Consider the following 27,184-nt stretch of genomic DNA (forward strand, 5'->3'; position numbering starts at 1 on the left):
TGTGGTACCTTATAACTGTAGCAATTAGACCTGTTAACCATCTCTGAAGAGAAAGTAAGCAGGTGTCCTTCGGCACCAAATATGAGCCCCAGGAGGATACAGGATGGGTTAAAGAGGATTACAAGGGAGAATAGGAATGGAAAGAACTTGCAGCCAGAGGGAACGGGGATAGACTGGAGAATAGCACCATCACTAGGAAAAGACAGGTCTATGTGATTGGGGACTCTTTACTGAGAAGAATAGATAGGCCTGTAACCAGAGCTGATCCAGAGAATAGGAGGGTGTGCTGTCTTCCAGGTGCTAAGATACGAGATGTGGACCTGAGGATGAAAAGGATTCTAAAGGGAGCGGGAAAGAATCCCCTAATTATCCTTCATGTGGGAACAAATGATACGGCTAGATTCTCGCTGTAAAGTATTAAGGGAGACTATGCTAGGCTGGGGAAGATGCTTAAGGAAATTGAGGCTCAGGTGATCTTTAGTGGGATTCTGCCTGTTCCTAGAGAAGGGCAACAAAGGTGTGACAAGATTATGACTATCAACAGATGGCTTAGGAAGTGGTGCTATAAGGAGGGCTTTGGGATGTATGGCCACTGAGAGGCATTCATGGATAAAGGACAGTTCTCTCGGGATGGACTTCATCTGAGTAGGGAAGGAAATAGACTTCTAGGATGGAGGCTGGCACAACTGATTAAGAGAGCTTTAAACTAGAAATTTGGGGGAGATGGTTGGGAGATGTCCAGGTAATCTCCATGCCGGATTTTAGCATTGAGAGGAAAGAAAACAAAGTAAGAAAGGATACAGCCGTGGGTAGGAGGAAGGGCAGTGTAGATATCAGTCTAATAGGTTATACTGGCTGTAGAATGACCATGCCTAATAGGGTACAGAATATGAGTGAGGCCAAACAGCAAAAATTAAGATGTTTGTACACTAACGCGAGGAGCCTAGGTAACAAAATGGAGGAATTAGAGCTACTGGTGCAGGAAGTGAAACCAGATATTATAGGGATAACAGAAACATGGTGGAATAGTAGTCATGACTGGGCTACAGGTATTGAAGGGTATGTGCTGTTTAGGAAAGACCAAAATAAAGGTAAAGGTGGTGGAGTAACACCGTATATCAATGATGAGGTAGAATGTAAAGAAATAAGAAGCAATGAAATGGATATGACTGAGTCCGTCTGGGCAAAAATTACATTGGGGAAGAAAACTATTAGAGCCTCCCCTGGGATAGTGCTTGGGGTGTGCTATAGACCGCCGGGATCTAATTTGGATATGGATAGAGCCCTTTTTAATGTTTTTAATAAAGTAAATACTAATGGAAACTGTGTGATCATGGGAGACTTTAACTTCCCAGATATAGACTGGAGGACGAGTGCTAGTAATAATAATAGGGCTCAGATTTTCCTAGATGCGATAGCTGATGGATTCCTTCATCAAGTAGTTGATGAACCGACTAGAGGGGATGCCATTTTAGATTTGGTTTTGGTGAGTAGTGAGGATCTCATAGAAGACATGGTCGTAGGGGATAATCTTGGCTCAAGTGATCATGAGCTAATTCAGTTCAAACTGAACGGAAGGATTAATAAAAATAAATCTGCAGCTAGGGTTTTTGACTTCAAAAGGGCTGACTTTCAAAAATTAAGGACATTAGTTAGGGAAGTGGATTGGACTGAAGAATTTATGGATCTAAAGGTAGAGGAGGCCTGGGATTATTTTAAATCAAAGCTGCAGAATCTATGGGAAGCCTGCATCCCAAGTAAGGGGAAAAAATTCATAGGCAGGAGTTGTAGACCAAGCTGGATGAGCAAGCATCTCAGAGAGGTGGTTAAGAAAAAGCAGAAAGCATACAGGAGTGGAAGAAGGGAGGGATCAGCAAGGAAAGCTACCTTATTGAGGTCAGAACATGTAGGGATAAAGTGAGACAGGCTAAAAGTCAAGTAGAGTTGGACCTTGCAAAGGGAATTAAAACCAATAGTAAAAGGTTCTATAGTCATATAAATAAGAAGAAAACAAAGAAAGAAGAAGTGGGACCGCTAAACACTGGAGATGGAGTGGAGGTCAAGGATAATCTAGGCATGGCCCAATATCTAAACAAATACTTTGCCTCAGTCTTTAATAAGACTAAAGAGGATCTTAGGGATAATGGTAGCATGACAAATGGGAATGAGGATATGGAGGTAGACATTACCATATTTGAGGTAGAAGCGAAACTCAAACAGCTTAATGGGACTAAATCGGGGGGCCCAGATAATCTTCATCCAAGAATATTAAAGGAATTGGCACAGGAAATTGCAAGCCCTTTAGCAAGAATTTTTAATGAATCTGTAAACTCAGGGGTTGTACCGTATGATTGGAGAATTGCTAACATAGTTCCTATTTTTAAGAAAGGGGAAAAAAGTGATCCGGGTAATTATAGGCCTGTTAGTTTGACATCTGTAGTATGCAAGGTCTTGGAAAAAATTTTGAAGGAGAAGGTAGTTAAGGACATTGAAGTCAATGGTAAATGGGACAAAATACAACATGGTTTTACAAAAAGTAGATTGTGCCAAACCAACCTGATCTCCTTTTTTGAGAAAGTAACAGATTTTTTAGACAAAGGAAACGCAGTGGATCTAGTTTACCTAGATTTTAGTAAGGCATTTTATACCGTGCCACATGGGGAATTATTAGTTAAATTGGATAAGATGGGGATCAATAGGAAAATTGAAAGGTGGATAAGGAATTGGTTAAAGGGGAGACTACAACAGGTCCTACTGAAAGGTGAACTGTCAGGCTGGAGGGAGGTTACCAGTGGAGTTCCTCAAGGATCAGTTTTGGGACGAATCTTATTTCATCTTTTTATTACTGACCTTGGCACAAAAAGTGGGAGTGTGCTAATAAAGTTTGCGGATGATACAAAGCTGGGAGGTATTGTCAATTTAGAGAAGGATAGGGATACCCTACAGGAGGATCTGGATGACCTTGTAAACTGGAGTAATAGTAATAGGATGAAATTTAATAGTGAGAAGTGTAAGGTCATGCATTTAGGGATTAATAACAAGAATTTTAGTTATAAGCTAGGGACGCATCAATTAGAAGTAACGGAGGAGGAAAAGGACCTTGGAGTATTGATTGATCATAGGATGACTATGAGCCACCAATGTGATATGGCTGTGAAAAAAGCTAATGCGGTCTTGGGATGCATCAGGAGAGGTATTTCCAGTAGGGATTAGGAGGTTTTAGTACCGTTATACAAGGCACTGGTGAGACCTCACCTGGAATACTGTGTGCAGTTCTGGTCTCCCATGTTTAAGAAGGATGAATTCAAACTGGAACAGGTACAGAGAAGGGCTACTAGGATGATCCGAGGAATGGAAAACTTGTCTTATGAAAGGAGACTCAGGGAGCTTGGCTTGTTTAGCCTAACTAAAAGAAGGTTGAGGGGAGATATGATTGCTCTCTATAAATATATCAGAGGGATAAATACTGGAGAGGGAGAGGAATTATTTAAGCTCAGTACCAATGTGGACACAAGAACAAATGGATATAAACTGGCCACTAAGAAATTTAGACTAGAAATTAGACGAAGGTTTTTAACCATCAGAGGAGTGAAGTTTTGGAATAGCCTTCCAAGGGAAGCAGTGGGGGCAAAAGATCTATCTGGCTTTAAGATTAAACTCGATAAGTTTATGGAGGAGATGGTATGATGGGATAACATGGTTTTGGTAATTAAATATTCATGTAAATAGGCCCAATGGCCTGTGATGGGCTATTAGATGCGGTGAGATCCGAGTTACCCAGGAAAGAATTTTCTGTAGTATCTGGCTGATGAATCTTGCCCATATGCTCAGGGTTTAGCTGATCACCGTATTTGGGGTCGGGAAGGAATTTTCCTCCAGAGCAGATTGGAAGAGGCCCTGGAGGTTTTTCACCTTCCTCTGTAGCATGGGGCATGGGTCACTTGCTGGAGGATTCTCTGCTCCTTGAAGTCTTTAAACTACGATTTGAGGACTTCAATAGCACAGATATAGGTGTGAGGTTTTTTTTTGTAGGAGTGGTGGGTGAAATTCTGTGGCCTGTGTTGTGCAGGAGGTCAGACTAGATGATCATAATAGTCCCTTCTGACCTAAATATCTATGAAGCTAAACCTGTCTGTGCAGGGAACTGTGCAGCTGGACTACTTAGGAGAAATACAAGTGCAGTTGCTCTGGACTGTGACAATCCCCAGCAAGCCAGACTGCCTAAACAGGTCAGTGCCTGTGCTTTGCTTTCTCTCCAGAGACTATGAACCACTGTAATTGCTACCAGTTATAAGTTACCACACAGCCCCATATAATCAAGCACATTTATTCTTAAGGTGAGAGCATTACAGAGAAAAGATATTAAAACAACAAAAGAACCTACGTGAATATTAATATACATACTAGAGATCATCCCACACCCAATTTCAACAAGGGCTCTGGTAAGAGTCAGTCCTTCAAATGCCCTCAAGGGGTTTTTCTCTGGTTAAAAGTTCATAACAGCCTTAGGTCAAAACACACACACCCATGAATAGTTCAGTCTTCCTTTTGTGGAAGAAAACGAACTCCACTCTCAGGTTGGAAGCAACAAAATCAGAGACAGCTTTATTCAAGCAATTGCAAGGGAAGAATACACCTGACAGAGAGCATCTCTGCCTCAGTTTCTTCAAAGTACAAGCAATATCACACAAGCATTTATACATTTTAGTAGCGTGCATTAATGAAAAACATCTGCAATTTGTTTTTTATGTCCTATTTAAACCAGCATTTTCTCACTTTCACTTCTCAAAACATCGTTATCTCAAGGCTAGGTCACACTGGCTCTGTGCTGCTCTGTCTCTGACACTTAAATGGCTGCACTTAAACCCTCTCTTTCTTTCCCTGCTTCCACACTTTATACACCTTGGGCCTTTGATCTTGGCTTCAGGTAACAGGTGATCAGCAGACAACGGTTCCCTTCACAGGACGTAGCTTCAAAAGGCTGGGGTTTTGCATAACTTGGGGATAGAGGGAGGAATTTCTATTCACCTCCTCCTAGATATTTCCCAGGAAATCCACTTCACACATATTGTCCCAAAAGACCATTCTTGTCTGGCACATTGTTCAGTATAGTCCTTTGATCATCCCAGCTCACAAAAATACATAACCTTTGCATTTAATACAATGGACTCCAAAGATACTTAATCTTAATTCAATAATGTTTTTCAGGGATATTGCAGGACATTGCCATACCTGTTACAACAGTAGACTAGGGTCCTCTGCGAGGTCCCATGATTTGTTTGAATGACTGAACAATGTGTCTCACAAGTCTTTATGAATTTTTCCCATTACAATGTACCCCTCTTTGGGTCCAATCCTAGACCCACTCAAGTCAATGAGTGTTTTTTTCATTGAATTAAATGTAGCCAGGATTTGACCCTTTGTGTCTATACTGCTGGCCTTCAAGGCCAGACTATTGTTTCTTGAGAGTGTCAAATGAGCTTTAATAATTCTTTTTCTGGGAGCTTCTGAAAGATACCCTATCATAAAACATAATGATCATGTATCAAGGCATAGCTACATCATCCCCCTACACTTTATCTGCTTCTACCTTGCTCACCTTTTCTTAGTTTTTCTGTTTATTTTTCTCTTTCTCTGCTGCTGCTTTCCTCCCTGTCACTTTCCTACTACTGTTCTTACTTTACCTTTCGATACCCAGTTAAGGAACCAAACATAAGGTTACAGAGTCAATAGCATGGTAGCTAATCACATTGTCTATTTTATCTCTTGCACAGCATTCTTTCCCAAGCTAGTGTCATTTTATGTTTGCATTAAAATATTGTCACTGCACCTGTACTTATTCATTTCTTAGAGTTAAACCCCTTTGAAGTCTGGATGGAATTCAACCCAAGTGCTTTTTGTGACTCATCTTCAGTTTTCCCCAGAGAGGATCTGATAACGTCTGATGTCCTGTTGCCTTTTGTTTAATAATAGTGGCAGCATCTGCTGAATGTTGAAAATAAAGTGAATTCTCTGGCAAATGGTGGACCAGACTTCAGATTCACCAGTGGGAGTGCCAAACATAGTGTCTACGATGCATGCTTGTTGTCACAAATGAGTTTGAAAGAAGAGAATAAAATATGTTCATGTTTACAAATCCATTGAGTAAAGCATACTGTAAAAATTCTTCATAAGGAACTTTTTACCCTTTTTAGCACTTCTTGCCTATGCTCATGCCGTAAGTTAGTTAACGGTATATACTTTCTCACGCACTTAAGGGGTAATTACAGTTGCTATTGGTCAATCCTGGTGCCTCTTGCAGAAGCAATGGGAGATGTACAACTGTAACTGAGACCACAAGTTGATCCAATATCTTAACAAAAATACTTCTAAAAACGTGAATTCCAAATGTGTGGTCCACTGGTTCTACTAGTGGTATCTAGTGCAGGACAGACTCTGGGAGCTGAAAGCATGTGAGGAAATCGCCATCTGAGTTATTGGGTTCAGGAAGAGAAAAGAGACTGCTTCAAATAGTGCAGGAAAAGGTAGCCTGTCTGAGATGACAGCCTGTTTGTGTACAGTCCTGTTTGCACCAGGAGCAAAATTATTGGAATGTGGAGGACGTGGTGAGCTTTTTCATGTCGTCATGGGTCTCGGAATTAGCAAATAAATTATTCAGGGATATACTCCTCTCAGATATGATGTACACGTGCCTATAGGTCAAGGGGAAGTGCATACAATACAAGAAAAAATTGGCCCTTACAATTGGTTTCTTGTGAATCACGATGAAGCTACATAAATCATTCTATCTTGTGATTTTGTATTAGTTCTTTCAAACAAGATATAGGTCCACTATACTCTTTCTCTATTATAGCATTTAGTATTTAAAAGGAATTAATCAGTGGTATGTATTTTTGTTGAATCTAAATACACTGTCATGTGAAATCGATGATCAAAGATTAATCATCTATAATACAAATATCACCTTTTTTGAGGCACTGTGAACACACTCAGCCCTTTAACTCCAGACACATGCCGAATTTAACAAAACAAGCAATATTTTAAAAAAAAATTGACAGTAGAGTTAAAAAATAAACATTGCTTTATTCACCAACACATTTTAAATCTCAGTATTGTACACATAGGTTAGTTTAATGCAATGTTTAAAAAATTATCCCAGGATTAGTGAATCATATACATCAGTACGATACTTAACAGTCAAAAATACCAGTCCATTTACATGACAATATCACTTGGAAGCAAAAGAGGCAAACAGCTCAGTAAGAAAATCTATCCTTCCCTGCCACTTTCTCCTGCAGTCTGAAACTGGCAACATTATTAAACAATTTACATAAAAAAGATAAACCACAGTAATAAAATTTGCTAGAAAAACAGTATAGTGTTTTGTGGTTGCATGCTTATTTCATGGTCATTTGCTTATATCGTAGCATGTTAAATCTTTCTATAGCACAAATATAACCAATATATTGGGGAAAAAAATTCCCTGATCGGGTTACTCTTTATACTTAAAAGCCAATAATCTTCCTCATTTACTAATTCTTTTGAAGTAATCCACGGTTGCCTAAAAGTTACAGTAGCTACATCACCAAACTCGTTTCATTGCGGTTAAAGGACACTTTTAGAGACATGTATACAGTCATAGTATATATTTTGTACGTTCAGTATTAATTTTCAACATCAAGTGTATTCAAATATACAAAAACCCAGCACAGAATATTTAATACTTTCAGATTCCCAGTATGGCTTTTATTTCTACCACTTTGCAACACCTTTCAGGAAAAAAAATATAATCTGTGAAAGGTTATAACCCTAGTTATGCCAATAAAAGTTTGTTGAAACAGTGCTTAGCCACTAACAAAGAAAAGGTAAATAGTTAAATTCTGAGACAGCTTAGACCGATCTCTTCTTATGTAAATTTCGCTGTTAATTTCATGACAATTTACTGTCTTTTAAATAGTTTTTTGTGCACGCCAAAAAGTGATGCTTTAAAGTGTAAAATATGTGTATGTTTAAAGCTGATCCCAGAGTTTTTCACTTTTTAATATATACTACAGTATGTGAAGAAAACAACCCAATGTTCCTAGAGTATAAGATTACACAGTAAGTTCTCTCAGAAAATGAACTAGAAGTAAGAAATGGGGCCACGTGTTAAATCAACTTTGTTGTTTTACTACCTGGTGCTTCTGCACATCACTGCTGCATCCTTATCTTTAAGTTATTTGTTTCTCTCCTTCTTGCTTTTTAAGATGCATTGCCCATTGCCAACACAATTACACTGCTAGAAACTTTTCAAGTGTGGAAAACTAAGACTTTCTTTTTAAACTACAAAGACTTGGAGTAATTGACATTCTCTAAAATCTGCATGAATACAACATCTGATACTGAGTTTACTGGTTTTTAACTTGAAAGCAGACCTTTTGCGCATCTTGTTCAGAGGTTACATTGTCATGTTGTATCTTTTCACTTTACTACTTTACACATGCTTTGCCAGTTGCTAACAGTAACAAAATTATAAAAATAATTTAAACATGAAAATAATACAAATAATGCAAGTTCTCCATTTAATTTACAGTATTTGTAAAATATCTGTAAAAAGCAGCAAAGTGCTTGTATCGTTTACTATGGTTTGGTAGAGTATACAGAATTACAGTGATTGTAATGAATCTTTGGCTTATTGCACTTCATAATATAACATACGTTCTTAAGCAGCAGACTTATCCTAACTGTACATGCACTTCTACAATGAATCAGAATTTTTAAAGTTACATGAATGTTACAGAGCAATCTCAGCTCATCACATTTACTAATCACCAATGTTACAGATTTAATGAAGTAGCTCTGGGGACTCTCAAGTCAAGAAAGATTCTGGGAAGCCTGGCTGAGAAAGCCCAGTGAGTATTCAGTCATCAAATTCGGTCAGTTGCCACTCTGCTCTTAAAGCACACCTTGCAGAATTTACAATGGAAAGAGATGTACATCTGCTTAACCTTCCTGGCTGGTAGGAGAATCATGTGATGTTCATTAGAGGTAAACATTTTACCATTAGAAATTCTACCAGTAATGTTAGTTCTGCCCAAGACACAAATTTAAAACTCTAAAACTTTAAATATCAGCTAATTAGCCAAATATTTATTATATTCTTTTTCTGATTTACAAGTTTGCTTTGCTAAAACCAAAAGTGGAACCGAAAACTTGTGGATTTAGTAAACAACGAGTTCTTTAGCTGAAAGGCAAAATAGATGATGGGGGTTTTGGTCTGGTACATTTAACTATAACTTTCAAAGTGCAGATATACTAAAATTCCAAATATGACTATCTAGCATACTTCATTTTGGGAGAATACAGCAAGTCCATTGCTTCTTCAGCTCACAGTCCACTTCACAGTGCTTTCCACTCTTTTGCATAGCACTGACAAACTGAAGTTTGCATATGCAGCCATTGCTAAGCCAACACTATGCACTGCCATATGGAGGTTCAAAGTTTCATGATGCAGGCTCACTTTTAAGATATGCTATATCATTTAATTATACAGCTAGCATTTTCATATCTTGTGTCAAATGCATATAAACAAGGCACTAAGCATTGTAAGGTTGATATGTCTTTAAAATACAGTAAAATCAGTAAAATATTTGTAATTAAAATTATATAGCAAGGGCACTGCTCATAAACAGCTTGTAGCTAACTTGCAAAATAGCTGACAATGACCTTTGCAGAACAGCCCCATGGCAAAATAAAAAAGGTTTCTTTTTGGCAAGATTAAAAACAAAAAAGTTCAAGGGTTCCTACTATAAGGACAATGGCTACATAAACGTACATTGCTTGGCATTTTAAAAATACTAAGACTACTTAACTTTATCGCTTTAAAATCACATTCACGTACAAACACAATGACATATATAGATCAATCTGTATTACAGTCCAGCTTCCCCACACTGGGGTCTGTTCAAAATTCACAGCCCTGTGGTTAATTCCTGAAGAATTTCTGACTAGACAGTTCAAACCATTTTATCTCTTAGTTGTCATTCTCAGAGATAACATGTGCACAATCAGAAATCATATGACAGGACAGGCCCCTACTAACTTAGTATAGTTTTTCAAATGATATCTTTTAGAGTTAAGAAATAAAACAGCTAAGTTTCCTTAAATGATGTAGTCTAAACTAAACTATCAAACCCTGGCAAAAGTACTGTAACTAGCAGATTATTCCACAAACTTTCAATGTTTAAACTTTATTGTGAGGAAACTCTTTAGCAGATGAGGATTGTTAGGAGTAAAAAATTGAAAATAAATTAAACTATTCTTTTTCTTCACTAGCCTCTCAATTCTGTGCCTTAAAAATCCGAAGTAGATTTAAGTCAATATATCTTTAACACAAACGTTCCTCAAAAAATGCATAAAAGTTGCAAGCCTGTGAACAAATATTATATATGATATGGAGTGGATACAAAAAAAAGATCATTCTGCCTCCAACGTTAGCTAATTAAGTTGTGATGTTATAGACACTCACTCTCAGTCTTTTCCATAGCAGGAGCTGTCCAGTATATACCTTGCCATCTAGCTGGGAGCGAGTTGGCACCTTCCCTCCTTCTCCCATTCAGAAGTATAGGAAGCTCAGAGTAGTCATGACCCTCATACACCTGATCACAACCTTTTGAGGAGAATCACAACCCCTACGCTGGGAACCAGTGTCATAGGATTTCCAAATAATATTTTGATTTTTAGACCCATGAGATTTATCCATTGTCCAGTCCAAAGGGTAGCTACAAAACAGCTACAAAACAGGGAAATTGAGAAATAGCATTTACCAAGCCTACAATACTCAATGACAGGTGTCTTTTAGAAAAACAAATGTTTAAAATCTTTGGACTGAAAGCAAAGGGTTAAAACTATCATATGGCTTTCAACAAACTGCATACTGAGCGGATCACAGATAAATAAGGATCAGAGTTTCAGAGACTCCAATCTATCAGATAGCTCCTCCAGCTACATTGCCTGGGATAACTCTACTTTTCCTTCTGTGGCAATTACTTCCTTTTCCATATTTTCATATGTCTTGCATTCACACAGTTTCTGCTTCAGCTTATTGAGTTCATATTCATGCAGGATTTTTTGTGTTAAGAACTTTTCACGTTTTATTCTGGCTTTTACCTCTGCTGGAACGTCTGGAATCATCCAGGCCACAAAGAATTTGACAATGAACACAATATGCTGCCAAAAAAAAAAAAAAAAGAGGCAAGGGAAAGTGATGATGATGTATTATAGAATAAAGGAATAATTAGATCTCCAGCTAAAAAAGCACTACATAAGAGCTAGGTATTATTATTAACTTTTTTTCTCTTTTCTCTTAAAACTGAGCATACTGTAATATGACTGTCCTGGAACGATACACATCATGTTCCAAAAACATGCTGCTATTTTTGGATTTTATGTACAAATAAAAAGATTATAAAACACCCTTACACTTAAACACCAACTTTGATCCCAAAGTGCTTCATAACAGGTTCAGGAGGAAGAGTGATACCTTCTGAATCACCAGCACCATTCTGCTGCATCTAGGTGATTCCTTGTAAATATCCCATCCACATATTGACCCAGCTCAACTTGTGAGAACCGACAGGATCGCAGTGGGACATGCCATGGATACAGCTCATCAACAATCCCCTACTCCTTTGGCAGCCTGCAAAAGGCTGGCTTTCTACTCAAAATGATTGACTTGAGCAATTTTAGCTGCTGCTCATCATCTTAAAATCCTTTTAGAAGGCAGTACTGCAGTCCTCTCACAAGCAGCACTCCCAACTAAACCAATGGGAGTTATACATATGGGAGGCCTAGTAGTTTAGTTATTTTCTTATTTGCATAAAAGGATTTAACTCTGCTCTTTTCTTTGGACCAAATCTCTTGATTTCAAAGGGAGTCTTGACCGAGTGAAAATTAAGGGTTTGGTCTTTATTTTGTTCAGCTGATATTTTCTTTGTGTTGCTTATGCAAGTGAATACAGGATATTAGCAGCAGTTGTTTGACTTTCATAAAAAAATAGTAACTATTTACAGAATGTATGATGTATTGATTTCAGAAGACTGATTGGCACATACCTCCATTATAATGATAAAGGCCAATTTTGCAGCAAGAATGTGCCAAAACTGCATAGTGTGTAAATATTTCTTCTCATGGTCTGGTGGATATCGGTAGTCTCTGTACCTGTTAGATATAAATAAATGTAAAGGTGAAATGTCATATTTAATATGAGACAGACTACAAGCTCAGTGACATTTACATGCAATACAGCTGTCATTTAAGGAACCTTTTGATCTTGTTCTAAATGTTCTATTCTCTTTGGCAGGAACAGGTTAGCCCTTATAACTTGTTTCTATTGCCAGTTTGCTAAGGCACCCTTATTCACAACAACATAGGATGGCTGAGGATGTGTGAGAAGTGAAATTTATATGTGGATTACAACTGTATTCGGGTGGTGACCAAATAATGGACATTGCTGAATAGCACAATGGAAGCTGATTGAATGGTATCAGAATGGACAGATTTATTGGACAAATCAAGGGCTCAATGGGTGAGCAGGCATGTGTGTGTTCAGCATTAATATCTATGGTAGGATAAAGACAGACTACTGGAGCTTTACTCTGAGTCATGATCTATCTGAAGTGGATTTGTTTTGTATCCAATCGTATGTTTCCCTTTTGTTATGGATGTCTCTGAAGTTCCTTCTCCAATCCACAATTCCTTCACTATGGACAAATTCACGCTTTTTCACCAATACACTGAAACCTTATGGACATAAATTCCTCTGCCATTGGTAAAATACGTCTATGCTAATGTACACCAGCTAAGAATATGTTCCAATATGTTTATGCAGATATTGACCCTTCTGTATAAAATGTCAAATACCTTGGCAAAGCCAGGCAGAAGAAGACAACATTAGAGTCATTTTGAAAATGCAGGGCTCCATCATGATAGTGTGAAGCACAACATTGCTCTTGAGAAACTTGTGGTATGCCAGGGCCTTATTTTTTGGGTATTTTTTCACTATGGCTGCGTAAACCCAACACCCATTTTCTATAGCAGGAACTGTGCACGGAACTTCTTGCATATTGTAATAATGAATAATTGGTCCAAAGCCCATGCAAACTGAGGCAGGATCCTTCAGTCTCAAACTCTATGGTTAGAGAAGAACTCTATAATCAACTGCTGACCTAAACCATCAAAGAGCTAGCCACAAAGTGACCCCAACCTCCACACCACGTACACAGGTCACCCAGGTTCTTTCATGAATTGCACAAAATTAAGCAAGAAGTCAAAAAGGCTGGAGGTCTGGGTATGCAAAGCTGCACAGCAAAAGTCAGAGAACAGCTCCAGGCCACCTACAAACATATGTACAGATACAAAAGAAGCTTCAAGAAGCTTCTCACACAGAATTGTAATAGCCAAGTCATATGCAGAAGAACCTTTCGGTGCAGTGAACTGGCTAACTGTCTATACACAACCAGACACAAGCCCTGTCCATTGCAAAGAAATCTCATCTTACTTCAAAGACAAAATCAACACAATTAGACTGGGCCATCCTGAGACAAAAGTAACGACACCGGAACACCATCACACGTGACAGAATGTGGTCTCAACACCCAGAGAAAAGCTCTGAAGAATGTCTGGTTTCTTTACCCGTGAAACTGAACGCTTCCCTTCACAACTGGTGAAATCCAGCAAAAAAAACCTGGCTTCCATTCTAAACCTGATTCTAGGAGGTTTACTTGTATCCAATCAGGCAACAGAACCACACCATATGCACTGTGTGTTCAATCAAAATTCACTTGCTGAGCTTGGATTTTGAATACTTGCATCAAACTGCTTGTGACCAATACATAGACCAGAGGTGGCCAAACTTACTGGCCCTCCAAACCGCATACGATAATCTTCATTAGTTTGAGAGCTGGGACCTGCCTGCCGGGGGGCTGGGGCTTCAGCCCCACTCCTGCTGAAGCCCCAAGCCCCGGCAAGTGCGCCCCTCAGGGCTGAAGCCCAGAGGCCCACCTCTCTGCTGGGCAGAAGTCCCTACCCCACACCCCGCAGCAAGGCAGAGGTCCTGAGCTCCCCCCACGACCAGTCTGGTACGTAGAGAATGGGGGAGAGTGAGAGGAGCTCCGTGAGCCTCACTTTAACAGTAAAAGAGCCGCATGTGGTTTGCAAGCCACAGTTTGATCACCCCTTATATAGACCAAAATCAGTTTTAGAAACTGAGCCAAATTCAGAAGTGATAATGAGTGGTGAGTATCTGGGTTCCCTAGATTCAGTTCGATACCTTCAGACTTATTTCCAGCAATTACCAAAGTGGGCTGGCTCTAAATCATACATTCTTAGTCTCTCCTGTTGGTTGCTTTCTGTGTTACGCCCTTTTTCATGCCTTTGCATTTGTTAGTTACACCAACTTGGACTCCCTTTGACTCAAATGGAAAAAAAAAAGTGATTTTTGGTGGTTAGTGGGATTATCTAAATCATTTTCTAAAGGAAGCTAGATTCTGCACTAGATCTGACATGGAAGAATTAGGCCTATCTATTTTCTAATTAATTTAAGTCTCAACTATCTACTTGGAAAACTGCATGTAAAACATAGAGACAATTTTTTTTTAAAATCACCACAAACCTGCATGTGAGAAAGTTCTCTGAATTATTTTTAGGCTCCTTTCCCTCTAGAAAATCTGAGACTTGGAACACGGATAGACTGTTGTTAATATATCCAGACATGGGCGAATCTTCATTTGTAAAATAGGCATAGTAGTAAACTAAACGAGGGATCATATCAGATGTGAAGGCTACAATAAAGGCCTGAAAAAAGAAACAGAACTTGAGATCATGCTGCATAAGTAACTTAGTGTCTCGCTTAATATTTTCCTTTGAAATGAAATATCTGATTCTGTTTGACAGTCCCGTGTGAAGCTGGAACACTAGATGCAGCACTTTATTGGTCTTCAGTTTATAAAAAGTATCTTTCGCCACTGCTGCTCTCTGGACATCCAGAAGCAGCTGAGGATCTAACTGAACCCATAGATTGTGAATCTTATTAATCATTCAATGGAAGGAATGAAATTATCTTGGGCATCTCCTGTGGTTTCCCTTCGCCAATTGGTACTGCCAATGACATATCTGAACTGAGCTTCAGTAAACTAACTCCCATGCATGCCTCAATCTGGCCAGACACTAGGAAAGTCAAGTGAACAAACCACCTGGTTCCAGTTAAATGGAAATGGAGAGCTGCATGTCATCAAAAGGAAGAAAGGACAGCAGCAGAATACGGACCCTGGACTTCAGAAAAGCAGACTTTGACTCCCTCAGGGAACTGATGGGCAGGATCCCCTGGGGGGCTAATATAAGGGGGAAAGAAGTCCAGGAGAGCTGACTGTATTTTAAAGAAGCCTTATTGAGGGTGCAGGAACAAACCATCCTTTGATGTGAAGAAGGAATAGCAAATATGGCAGGCAACCTGCTTGGCTTAACAGAGAAATCTTCGGTGAGCTTAAACACAAAAAGGAAGCTTACAAGAAGTGGAAACTTGGACAGATGACTAGGGAGAAGTATAAGAATATTGCTCGAGCATGCATGTGTGTAATCAGGAAGGCCAAAGCACAACTGGAGTTGCAGTTAGCAAGGGATGTGAAGGGTAACAAGAAGGGTTTCTGCAGGTATGTCAGCAACAAGGAGGTCGTCATGGAAAGCGCGGGACCCATACTGAAGGGGGAGCAACCTAGTGACAGATGATGTGGAAAAAACTGAAGTACTCAATGCTTTTTTTGCCTCGGTCTTCACAGACATGGTCAGCTCCCAGACTGCAGCACTGAGCAGCGCGGTATGGGGAGGAGGTGACCAGCCTTCAGTGGTGAAAGAACATGTTAAAGACTATTTAGAAAAGCTGGACAAGCACAACTCAATGGGGCCATATGGAAGGTAACTGAGAGTGCTGACTGATGTGATTGCAGAGCCATTGGCCATTATCTTTGAAATCTCATGGCGATCGGGGGAAGTTCCGGACGACTGGAAAAAGGCTAATGTAGTGCCCATCTTTAAAAAAGGGAAGAAGGAGAATCCGGGGACCTACAGACTGGTCAGCCTCACCTCAGTCCCTGGAAAAATCATGGAGCAGATCCTCAAGGAATCCGTTTTGAAACACTTGGAGGAGAGGAAGGTGATCAGAAACAAACAACATGGATTCACCAGGGCAGTAATGCCTGACCAACCTGATTGCGTTCAATGATGAGATAACTGGCTCTGTGGATGAGCGGAAAGCAGTGGACGTGTTATTCCTTGACTTTAGCAAAGCTTTTGATACAGTCTCCCACAGTATTCTTGCCAGCAATTAAAGACTTACAGATTGGATGAATGGACTATAAGGTGGATAGAAAACTGGCTAGATAGTCAGGCTCAATGGGTAATGATCAATGGCTCAATGTCTAGCTGGCAGCCGGTATCAAGTGGAGTGCCCCAAGGGTTGGTCCTTGGGCCGGTTTTGTTCAACATCTTCATTAATGATCTGGATGATGGAATGAATTGCACCCTCAGCAAGTTTGCAGATGACACTAATTTGGGGGGAGAGGTAGATATGATGGAGGCTAGGGATAGTGTCTAGAGTGACTTAGACAAATTGGAGGATTGGGCCAAAAGAAACCTGATGAGGTTCAACAAGGAAAAGTGCAGAATCCTGCACTTAGGACGGAAGAACCCCATGCTTGGCTGCAGGCTGGGGACTGACTGGCTAAGCAGCAGTTCTGCAGAAAAGGATCTGGGGATTACAGTGGAGGAGAAGCTGGATATGAGTCAACAGTGTGCCCTTGTTGCCAAGAAGGCAAACGGCATATTGGGCTGCATTAGTAGGAGCGTTGCCAGCAGAGTGAGGGAAGTGATTATTCCCCTCTATTCGGCACTGGTGAGGCCACATCTGGAGTATTACATCCAGTTTTTCCCCCCCACCCCCACTAAAGAAAGGATGTGGACAAATTGGAGAGAGTCCAGTGAAGGGAAATGAAAATGATTAGGGGACTGGTGCACATGACTTATGAGGAGAGGCTGAGGGAACTGGGATTGTTTAGTCTGCAGAAGAGTGAGGAGGGGATTTGATAGCAGCCTTCAACTACCTGAAGGGAGGTTCCAAAGAGGATGGAGCTAGGCTGTTCTCAGATGGTGGCAGATGACAGAACAAGCAGCAATGGTCTCAAGTTGCAGGGGGGGAGGTTTAGGTTGGATATTGAGAAACACTATTTCACTAGGAGGGTGGTGAAGCACTGGAATGGGTTACCTAGGGAGATGGTGAAATCTCCATCTTTAGAGGTTTTTAAGGCCTGGCCTGACAAAGCCCTGGCTGGGGTGATTTATTTGGGGTTGGTCCTGCTTTGAGCAGGGGGTTGGACGAGATGACCTCCTGAGGTCCCTTCCAACCCTGAGATTCTATGATCACTGCACTGCACAGTTGCAGTAGCACTGCAACTCAAATGGCGGTGTTATACACATAATGAATTGGTTCTATACAGAATGAAAAACAGTAGAAGCTGATTATAAAACCTACAAATCCTGGAAATATAAAGAATTATAAGAAAATGGACTTAGCACAGTTAGTTTACTTACGTTAGTGACAACAGACAAGATGGCCATTCCATTTAGAATTTCTTGCCAAACTCCTATACTGTGGGCTTTGGCAGCAACAGGCCTCCTGAACTGAGTGGTAAGCTTCCAGGAATCTACTCGAATCTCCAAGATATTATTCATCAGCGCAAGAAGGGGAGCCAGTGGAAAAGAGGCCACAAACAGAGTAATAAATCCAAACTGAATGACTGCATGGGAGGAAGGGAAATGAACAACAGTTGTTTTGAACTCTAGGGAAATTATCTTTAAGTTCACAATTCATGCTATTGAAATTCCAGAGCATTCAAGATAACCTTACCAAGTGAAAAACAACTCTAGTGGAATGTATTCATATCACCAATTTTCTAAATTGCAACAATGTGCTAATAAAAGTATAGTATCCAAGTACTTTCAAGAAAGAAAAGCGTGTGTGTGTGTTATAACTGAAAGACTCGGCAGTTTGGAGAAGAGATTGAATACACAAAGCAGTAAAGTCTGACTGACCAGCCTTTGACTGATGCAAGACTTTACATGCTGGCTCTCAAGCCCTCCAATTTATACAATTATTTTATAGACCAACCTCTTTTAGTTTTTAATTATTTTTAATTCATTCCCAAACAAGAAACAAATATTCTGAGCTTCTCCCCTTGTGACCCTATTGTTCATGGGTTTATTTATGTATATAGTTTGTATTTTTTTAGTTCATATTAAGATTTACCAGTGGCACTAAACACATACGTAATGAACTGTCAATAATCACTTTAGCTATCACCAAAATCAAACCTCCTCTGGTGTGGTATGTAGCAGCCTTTTCAGTTGTGCCAACACTACCCCACAATAGTTTAGGCACAGAAAGTGAAAAGGAATATTATATCTACTTAAAGCTCCAGGAGAATGTAAAATAACATAACATTTCACCAAGACATTGGCGTTAAATACTGTTCCAAAACTGCTATTAGAGATCTCATGACCACCTGTGGTCAGGACTTCAATTTTCCATCACAGCCAAAAAACATAATCCCCAACAACCAAGTGGTCACTGAATCATGCTGAGGGAATGGTTTAATTATGATTCAGCAGAAGGAAAGACATCTACTGCATCTTCACTACCGACAGCAGCTATTTTTTAACCTTGCGGGTCTCCCATCCAAGTAGTGATCAGGCCGGACCATGGTTGGCATGTGAGATTTGACAAGATCACAGGCCAAGGTGAAATGGCTACATGACACGAATGCGGCTAGATAGTTCCAAACAAGATTTACAGATTTATACGCACAGCTTAGGAGTAGCATTAAGAGGGACACCACCAGGCAAACTTCAACAAATTTTGCCCTTTCTATTTGACAAACACTGTTTTTAATTTCAGTGTTTCTGGATTGTTCATGGGCTTAATTTCTGGTTTTTTAGTTAGCTGTTTGCAAACTGTTTCATCTGTCATGTCAGCATCATTTTAGAAATAGTGCCAGTCGGTTAGCTCATGCTCCCTCTGCTGGTCAGTTGGGTAGTATCAGAGGACAAATCAGTGCAGACCCAAAACACAGTGGATTCTCTGATCCACATATCTGCAGTGCAGATCCTTACAGCATACTTGGCATTCATCCCATGGTCAGAGTTTCCACTGACATCAGTGGAAGTTATGCCTAGGAAGAATGGCAGAATATGCACTAGAGAGCTGCAGTGTGGATAACAGATCCACCATCCAACATGAGAGAGAAATAGTTCTTGGATATATAATACTATGAACAAGAACTTTGCTCAATGCATTATAATAATATAAAGGTAGCTTCATTTATTGGGCTGACCTATTTAACTCCGTCTATCAGTGAATTTTATGCTGTTTACAATACTTATCAGAGAACATGCCAACTTTTAAATGGAAAGCTCTGTTCTTATAACCTAATAACAAAGCTTCTTATCTTCATTTCAAAGTTGTGTTTTCAGCTCACCCATTTCTAGATATTCATAGAATAGCCCCAAGGCTCCAAAGCTCTGCAGATCATGATCCTGCTCCCAGCGACTATATAAATTCTCTGGATTACATCTGGCTTTCCTGCGTCCCCACCAATTCCAAATCCAGCTGTGTGGGGAGGGGAAATGGGAACAATAAGGGAGGGGGGAAGATAGAGTCATGATTAGAGAATATATTATGCACTATAAATTGATTCATAAGCACGTCTTTCCCCCAAAGGAAACCAACTCCTCACTCCCATATTGTACAGTCTTTACAAACATCTTCTACAGAAAAGAAGCCAAAAAGAACTCTAAAAATTTGATTTACTTTTCAGCACTTTTGCAGTTCATTTACCTACAGCATTTCTCTCAGTTTGGCCAGTGAAATGATGCTACTCAACACCCTTAATTTCAGCCATCTACAAACTCAGTGGCTCAATGTAAGGCATCACTTACGGTACAATGGCCTCTTGTATATTTCCCCAAATTTGCTTGCCGGCCATAACTATGGTGAGCTGTGTCGTCAATTCAATCAGGCAGCCTGCAGGATCACACTGACCAAAAAAAAAAAAAGTTGTGGAGAAAGCAATAATGAAAGTTACTAAATTGGCCATCACCTTAATAAAATACAATGTAATGTAAGAAAGAGTTCTTAAAGTGCTCAGGGAAAGAAGTAATTTGCACTTCAGCTCCCAGCTGAAAATTCACCTTCGGGGAGACTGTTACAAAAGGCTAAACTGTGCTTGTATTTTTATCCAAAAAGGAAATGTGCTAGGTTAAATATTTCAAAATTGAAATATACAGACCATTTGAAAGACAGAGTTACTCAACAGGGCTTAGACTGGCCTCTATGGGTACATCTACACTGCAGTTGGGAGTGTGCCTCACAGCTCAGGGAGACGGACTCGCGCTAGCTCTCCTCAAGCTAGCACACTAAAAATAGCAGTGTGAATGTAGAGGCATGGACACTGGCTTGGGCTGGCCCCCTGAGATTGAACCCAGTGGGGCCTTAGATTGGGTAGCTAGCCTGAGGCACTGCCCATACAGCAATGTCCACTCTATTATTTTGAGTGTGCTAGCTGGAACAGACCTAGTCTACGCTCCCAGCTGAGTGCAGACATACCCTATATGGGTGCATGTGAATGGGGCATAAGCAGTCTTCCAACTTCCTCCAGTAACAGTTCCTGCCTTTCCCATTGAGTCCAGTGAGATGCCAACATGGCACCATTTACCTCGAAATACCAGAGGCCAAATCCCAACTATTGAACTACTGCATCTCCTATTCTCTTCATAGAGAGCTGGATGTATTTAGCACTTCTCAGGATTTGGCCCTCGCTGTTTGCAGTTTTTTAAAATTTCTGCTCCTTATCAGGTCCACCAAGAGAATTTACTAGCCCTGAAAACATCTAGAAGACTTCAGTCCCTAACTTTGCTAAGATAGCTGCCCTTTGTTTAGCTTAAGCTATTTTCCTCCTTCTTGCCCTCCAGGCAACATTTAACACCCAATATTGCCTTCAGAGGTTTACACATGGCTTCACTGGGAGTCACGCATGAATATCCAAAGCCAGAACTTTTAGAAGTGTTTTGCATTCAGCAGAAGGCCAGTCTTCTTTGATGCTAACCTCAAAACGCTGGTGGAGATACCTTAATGTCAGTGAGCCCTTTCATTTACAATGGCTTTAATCTGCCCAGAGCACCGTCTTCACCCGCATACAGTGCTCACAGAGCCAGAGCCCCCACTAAACAGAACCAGTACATCACTGAGATAAGTAAGGTGCCCATCAATGATTTATAAACAATAATCTTGTTCATGGGGAAAGGAAGCCCAAGGTCCTCATGCTGTTTAGGGACAGTAAATTCTCATGGTGGCACTCATAAAGAGCAGACACTTTAAAGACTAATCTTCTTGGCAAATAGCAAGGGCCAAATCCTGAGACGTGCTAAATACATCCAGACCCAGAAAGGGATTTAGGCACCTAACTGCTGCTTTAGGCACATAAATCCAAAATCTAGATCCTCCAAATCCTCACTCAGCAGCCACCTAATCCTGTAGATATCTAAACCCCCTAGGTACCTAAATTTTCACCTGTAAAGTCCCAGAGGTGAACAAACTTCTTTGGGCATGTGCAATACTGTTCAAATCATGACTTTGCCAAGCTGTTCAGAGCCAAGCTCATGTCTAAAACTCTGGCAGAACCCTGAAACTACACATTTTCCCCCAACTATCTTACCTGCAGGGTCTGATCTGGTAGGCAGGCTTAGAGGTCGCCTTAGGCCATGCCTACCAGATCCAGCCCTGCACAAAATACAGCTGTGACAATATGACAATATCCTGCCATAACTTGAGCAAACCTTACAGATTTAATACCTTTTGGGTCCCTTATATTGAAAATGCAAACTGTGTATTATTGTACAGAACGTCTTTAGGAGGAAGGCAGGATTAATTAAACCTCTGGAAGGTATCAGGAACTTCAAAGGTCTTTTGGGGACTGTAAGTGTGAAGTGGATTTCCTAAGAAATACTTAGGGGTGAGGGGAATGCAAATGACCCACCTCAAATCCATCCTTTGGAAACTGCATTTTGCGCAGAGACTCATTGGTTAATTACATAGTCATGATCTCTTCAAAGAGCCATGATGGGTAAATGAGAGACTCTTACTCTTGAGGGTTCTTGTTCATAGCAAAGGGTATGGTGAACTTGAAACCACAGGAAAACCCCAGGTTGAAGGACTGCTCCTGCCAGAGCCCAGGTTGTACTTGGGGTGATCTCTGGTAAGCTATTAGCATGTGTGTAGGTTTTATTGTCTTTAATATGTTTTCTCTCTAGTGCTTTTACCTGAAGAATATGTGCTTGCTTAGAAAGAACTTTTTGGTAACTTACAACTGTGGCAATTACACTGCGTACCGTCTCTGAGAAGAGAACGAAAAAGAAATCTGCTTAGGCAGCCTGTCTTTCGCTGGGAATAACACAGTGAAAGCAGGAAACTGTTCACCCTGGAAATAACTGGTGAGGAGGGAGAGAGATGCACATCTCTCTCCAAGAAAGGCAATGGCTGCGAAGCTGAAAGACCAAGAATGGGTTCCCTGGCTGAACCACTGAAGTGAAGTACAGGTGCAGTTGCCCCAAACTGTGACAACAGCCTTGGAGGTGGTCATGATGCCAGAGTCACCACTATACTAACAGTCCAGTGACTAGAGAACTCACCTTGGTTATGAGAGACCTGGGTTCAAATCCACACTCTGCCTGATTCACAGCAGGGATTTGAACCCAGGTCTCCCATCTTCCAGGTGAGTGACTCGCCCAATGATCTATGGGTTATTCTGGGCGAGGGTTCTCTCAATCTCTCCTGCTGAAACTATTTCACATTGTGTAAAACACTTAAATAGTCATTGGGGTAGGGAACGGAGCCCAGGTCCTCTAGGAGAATACACTAATTGCTACTCTATAGAGTTATTCTCACTCTCTGGTCCAGTGGGTCAGGTGCTCTAATCACTGGGTATAAGATGGCTGGGCATAAGGGAGCTGCCACAATCACCATAATTTTTTGGCAAGAAAGAGCTGAGCTGGCTTAGGAGCCTAACTCCAGGACAGGGTTCACAGCTGTGAATCCCGAGTAGAGACAAGCATCTTCCTCCAGCACCTACCTCCCTTTGAGGAGCAGAGCTTAGGCCACATCCCTCTCCTCTGCATTTCCTATAGTGTAGTTTAGGCATCTCCCCTCTCAGCTTGCTGGCTTCTCTGAATCTCATTCTTAACTACTTAACTCGACCCTTCCACCTTATAGGGAGCCTCGGCAGCTAATGTAGGGCTGTGGATTCTACTGGGTGGCAGGGTGCCTAAATGTTAAGTGTTGCAATGTTGACCCTAAGTTCCCTTTAAGGATCTAGCTCTAGATTCTCAGATATACCGGACCTCCACTTGGTGTCCCCAAGGAGGAGGGGTGGGGGCCCTAGGTAGCTTTCTATTATCTTTTTCTCTTTCTGATCCTGGGAACAGTCAAGGGCTGGTTCGGTCCCTGTGCCAGTTTAGAGCAGCAACAGAGCATTCATTCCAAGCACCTTCCTACATTTAGAAAACTTCTGGTATCAAGGGGCTGGAGGCAATGGTGAGGCTCTGGTCAACTGTATTTATTACATATACTCCTCCTAAAGTCCAGAGGAATGCATACCTCTTCGTTTCTCCAGCGACTAAACATATATGTATATTTGCCAGGGTATCCCACAAATTTCCCTTTGAAGAAAGCCACATAGAAGCAGGATGAGTAGTAGTTGACAAACTGGAACAGGAACATCTTCATAGTGAGTCTGTTCTCATACTCCAGGTGAGTTCTTGGGATCTCTGTGAAACCAAAATAAAACAGTTTTAGATTCCCGTTAGCCCATTTCAAACATGCAGATTCATAAATGTTTGTCACCCTCAGTACTCTAACACCCCAACATTACGGGCAGGAGCCAGCATTCCTATTGTCAGACAGTATGTCCTCTATGCACAGCACAGCTCTGAGCAGGGAGGGACATGGGATTCATTCTAGAAATGCTAATCAGATCAGATTTTCCCCTTTTCACATACCAGCTATGTCACCAGCTCCACCTTGGAATCTTTCATCACTTAATTCCTCAGAGCAGCATTTCCCAAACTGTTGGTTGTGCCCTCGTGGGGTGAGAAAGTTTCCATTTTGGCAGTAAAATAGAAACCTAGCATAGATGGAGAAGATCTCTTGTGTCCTGAAAGAGAATCACTTGCTGCAGTTTTATAGGGCCGGATCTTCAAAAGTACTTTGCTCTCATAACTTTAAGTGGGAGCTGTAGGTACTCAGCACCTTTCAAAGAAAGGCCAAAAGTGGGTGAGAGCAAAAGAAGGATTCCTATTTTTCAGGAAGATAGTTGAAGCAAAGAGGTAACATGCTGGTGTGAACACCACAAGGGTGCTACTGAGGACTCTGCTCCACTCATAATCACGTTTTCCATCATGTTTGCTTCTCTCAATAGTGGAAAGCACTAATCCCACCGCTGGTAAAATAAACTGTAAAATATCATTCGATAAATAGCCATTCTGAGCAGGAGGAGACAGAAAAATAAACCACAAGAACTCAGGCTGGCCAGCAGTGGGCCGAATCTCGCGGTAGACACACTGGACGAAGCTGGAGTCGGGAAAGGGCTACTTTATTCTTCCCTTCACGAATGTTACTGAGTTTGGCCTGACAAATAATTTCTGGAGTCCATAAAGGGCTTTCAAGTAATTGGACAGTCAGAAACAGGGGAGTCACAATAGGGAAATATTTGGGAACTCTTCTCTTAGAATTACTGAAGTGACACATTTTGCATTTGGGTTCAAATTTTACTCTCAAACTTTGACTCCACTGGTAATTAAACCTGTGCATCTCAGAGCAAAATCTGGCCTAATTGTTACATATAATTCAGGAATGAAGGTGGCAAAACACATTCTTGAGAGATATAGTCAATGTTTCATACTCCTTTCTTCCACTAAAGCTTCAAGTCTCAGCAGAGTGCAGATTCTCTTCTCAACATTAGAGGGCAGTAGTCACACAAAAGCGAAGAAGTGGATGATCTTTTCTGATTTTAGCTGATCACCACAAAACAGCTAATTTACAGAGGTCAATGGTATTTCACAGACAAGGAATTAGTCCTTCACATTAATGTGCAGACATAAAAAAAATGATTGTTTGAGCTTTCATGCATGTATTAGTGGGATTTAGCAGGATTCAATCTGAAGATGAAAAAACAAATTAAATAGGAATCATTTTCTCTTCTATGCAAATGATTATCTTAGTAGTTTATTTGTGCCTATTATCCCATTATTGGACAGAAAGGGGAATAAAAGTTAAGAGCCAGACAACCAAATTTATCCCAGAGAAGTAAGCAATACAGAACTACAGTTCTAGATGAGGTTTTCTTGGGCCTCTTCCGCTCACACTGAAGCCAATGGCAAAACTCCCACTGTGATTTTGTTACAAATAGGGAGTAGGTAAGCTCCGACTACATAAAGACAGGCAGGAGCAAAGAGAGTGAACTCTCACAGTGCACAGTCCAATCCACAGAGTGTTACTGACATACTCCAAGACAGACCCCTCCCTATCCTTACATCTAGAAGTATGATGCCAGGATTAAGACTATCTGAATACTTTAGTATTAGTTTCACAAACTAACATGTTAGTGGACAGTACTTTTTTAGTTAGTTTGTTTGTTAAAACTGAACATTTGGCAACATACTCATTCTCTGTGTAATGCAAAGCAACTTCGAGGAACTGAAAAATAATAAGAAACCAAATCATTCCCTCCCAAGAAAAACACACAGAGAGGGCCCTGGGAGAGGAAATTTCTACAAGCACCTCATCATGCAAATAACCATACACACTCCCATGTCGGCAATGGGCCTCCAGCAACATCCTCCAGTTCCTAGGCAGCGTGGCTCTATTGGAGATGCACTATCAGGGACCCCCACCTGGTCACAGTCATGAGGAAAAGGATGATACAGTCCTAAATCCACCTGTTCCTGCCATCAGTCTGTCTAGTTTCCACTCTCTTCCCTGTATGAATGCTGGATCTACAGGCTCCAGGACTGTGGAAGCTTTCCTCACCCTAGTCCTTTTCCATAAGGGAGATCCAGGTGTACAAATCTGGGTGAGACACTTGTACCCAATAAAATTAAGGAGCACGCTTATTTAACTGGTATAATTGTCCTACTTGACATAGAAAACAGTCCTCCATTTTTAGAATCACAGGTAGTTCATATTCAGGACTTCTAAAGGAAATTCTGCTAAATCAAGATGGTTTGATCTTGCTTTGAAGAGTTTAATATTATACAGAATTATAATTTTTAATTAGACTTCAGAACACGATTGCCTTGGTGTCAGGATAATTCCAGCACATGCAGACATTATAAAAACAGATACACCCATAACAAGACAGAGCCACTTAGGACAATAGCTACTCAGATACAAGTAGACTGAGTGAAATTGTTCAACTTTGTCCAGCATAGCCATAGTTACAAGACAAAGACTCACCACAAACCTATAGGGCTTGGGCACAATGGAAACTGTGCATGAGCAAGGAAAGCAGTATCAGGCCCCAACAGATAGATTCTACTTTTAGTGACTCCATTATAGAGCGGAATGTCTCCCTGGCAATTTTGTTCTCTTGCAAGTTGCTTACCCATATCAGTGATCCAGACAGCTATTTTCTCATATAAGAAATTCAGTATCATGATCATGACAAAGTTCAGGCATGATGCGGTAACTGAAGTTGCCAGCTGTGGGGTCAGTAGTCCACTGATGGGTTGTAGAGTTTGTGTATTCTCCATGATGCTGGCAAAGGCAGCATAGACTGCAAGACGGTACACTATCACAGCTATCATACTAGCTATGATCAGGGAGATCTAAGGAAAGGAGAGAGATGTAGAGTATATTTACACTTCAACACAGTTGCACACATGCACTTTAAGAATGGAAATTCATAGGGTCATGCTTTAGATTTTTTTTTCTTTAGTTCTTTTGGCTATGAGTTCAGGAGCACTGAAATGCAAAGTACACAGATAAAATACTTTTGGTGGATTATGTAACTAATATAACAGGGTATTTCATCAGAATAGAAGTTTGAAA

General features: G+C 40.6%; 1 protein-coding gene across 4 annotated transcripts in view; it reads right to left on the reverse strand.

Moving 5' to 3' along the window:
• Positions 1–7,063: 7,063 nt before the first annotated feature.
• Positions 7,064–27,184, reverse strand: part of ANO5 (anoctamin 5) — a 105,442-nt gene continuing 85,321 nt past the window's right edge. For all 4 annotated transcript variants that reach the window (XM_075129470.1, XM_075129469.1, XM_075129467.1 and 1 more), the window contains 8 exons: positions 26,739–26,961; positions 23,735–23,904; positions 20,023–20,120; positions 19,563–19,693; positions 17,620–17,825; positions 14,651–14,832; positions 12,093–12,198; positions 7,064–11,208 (listed from right to left, as the gene is read on the reverse strand). In XM_075129470.1, the coding sequence (XP_074985571.1) occupies positions 10,984–11,208; positions 12,093–12,198; positions 14,651–14,832; positions 17,620–17,825; positions 19,563–19,693; positions 20,023–20,120; positions 23,735–23,904; positions 26,739–26,961 (1,341 nt within the window). In that variant the 3' untranslated portion in view covers positions 7,064–10,983. The remainder of the gene's footprint in view (positions 11,209–12,092; positions 12,199–14,650; positions 14,833–17,619; positions 17,826–19,562; positions 19,694–20,022; positions 20,121–23,734; positions 23,905–26,738; positions 26,962–27,184) is intronic.

The sequence above is a fragment of the Caretta caretta genome, chromosome 6 (genome assembly GCF_965140235.1).
Source record: "Caretta caretta isolate rCarCar2 chromosome 6, rCarCar1.hap1, whole genome shotgun sequence".
Lineage (NCBI taxonomy): Eukaryota > Metazoa > Chordata > Testudines > Cheloniidae > Caretta > Caretta caretta.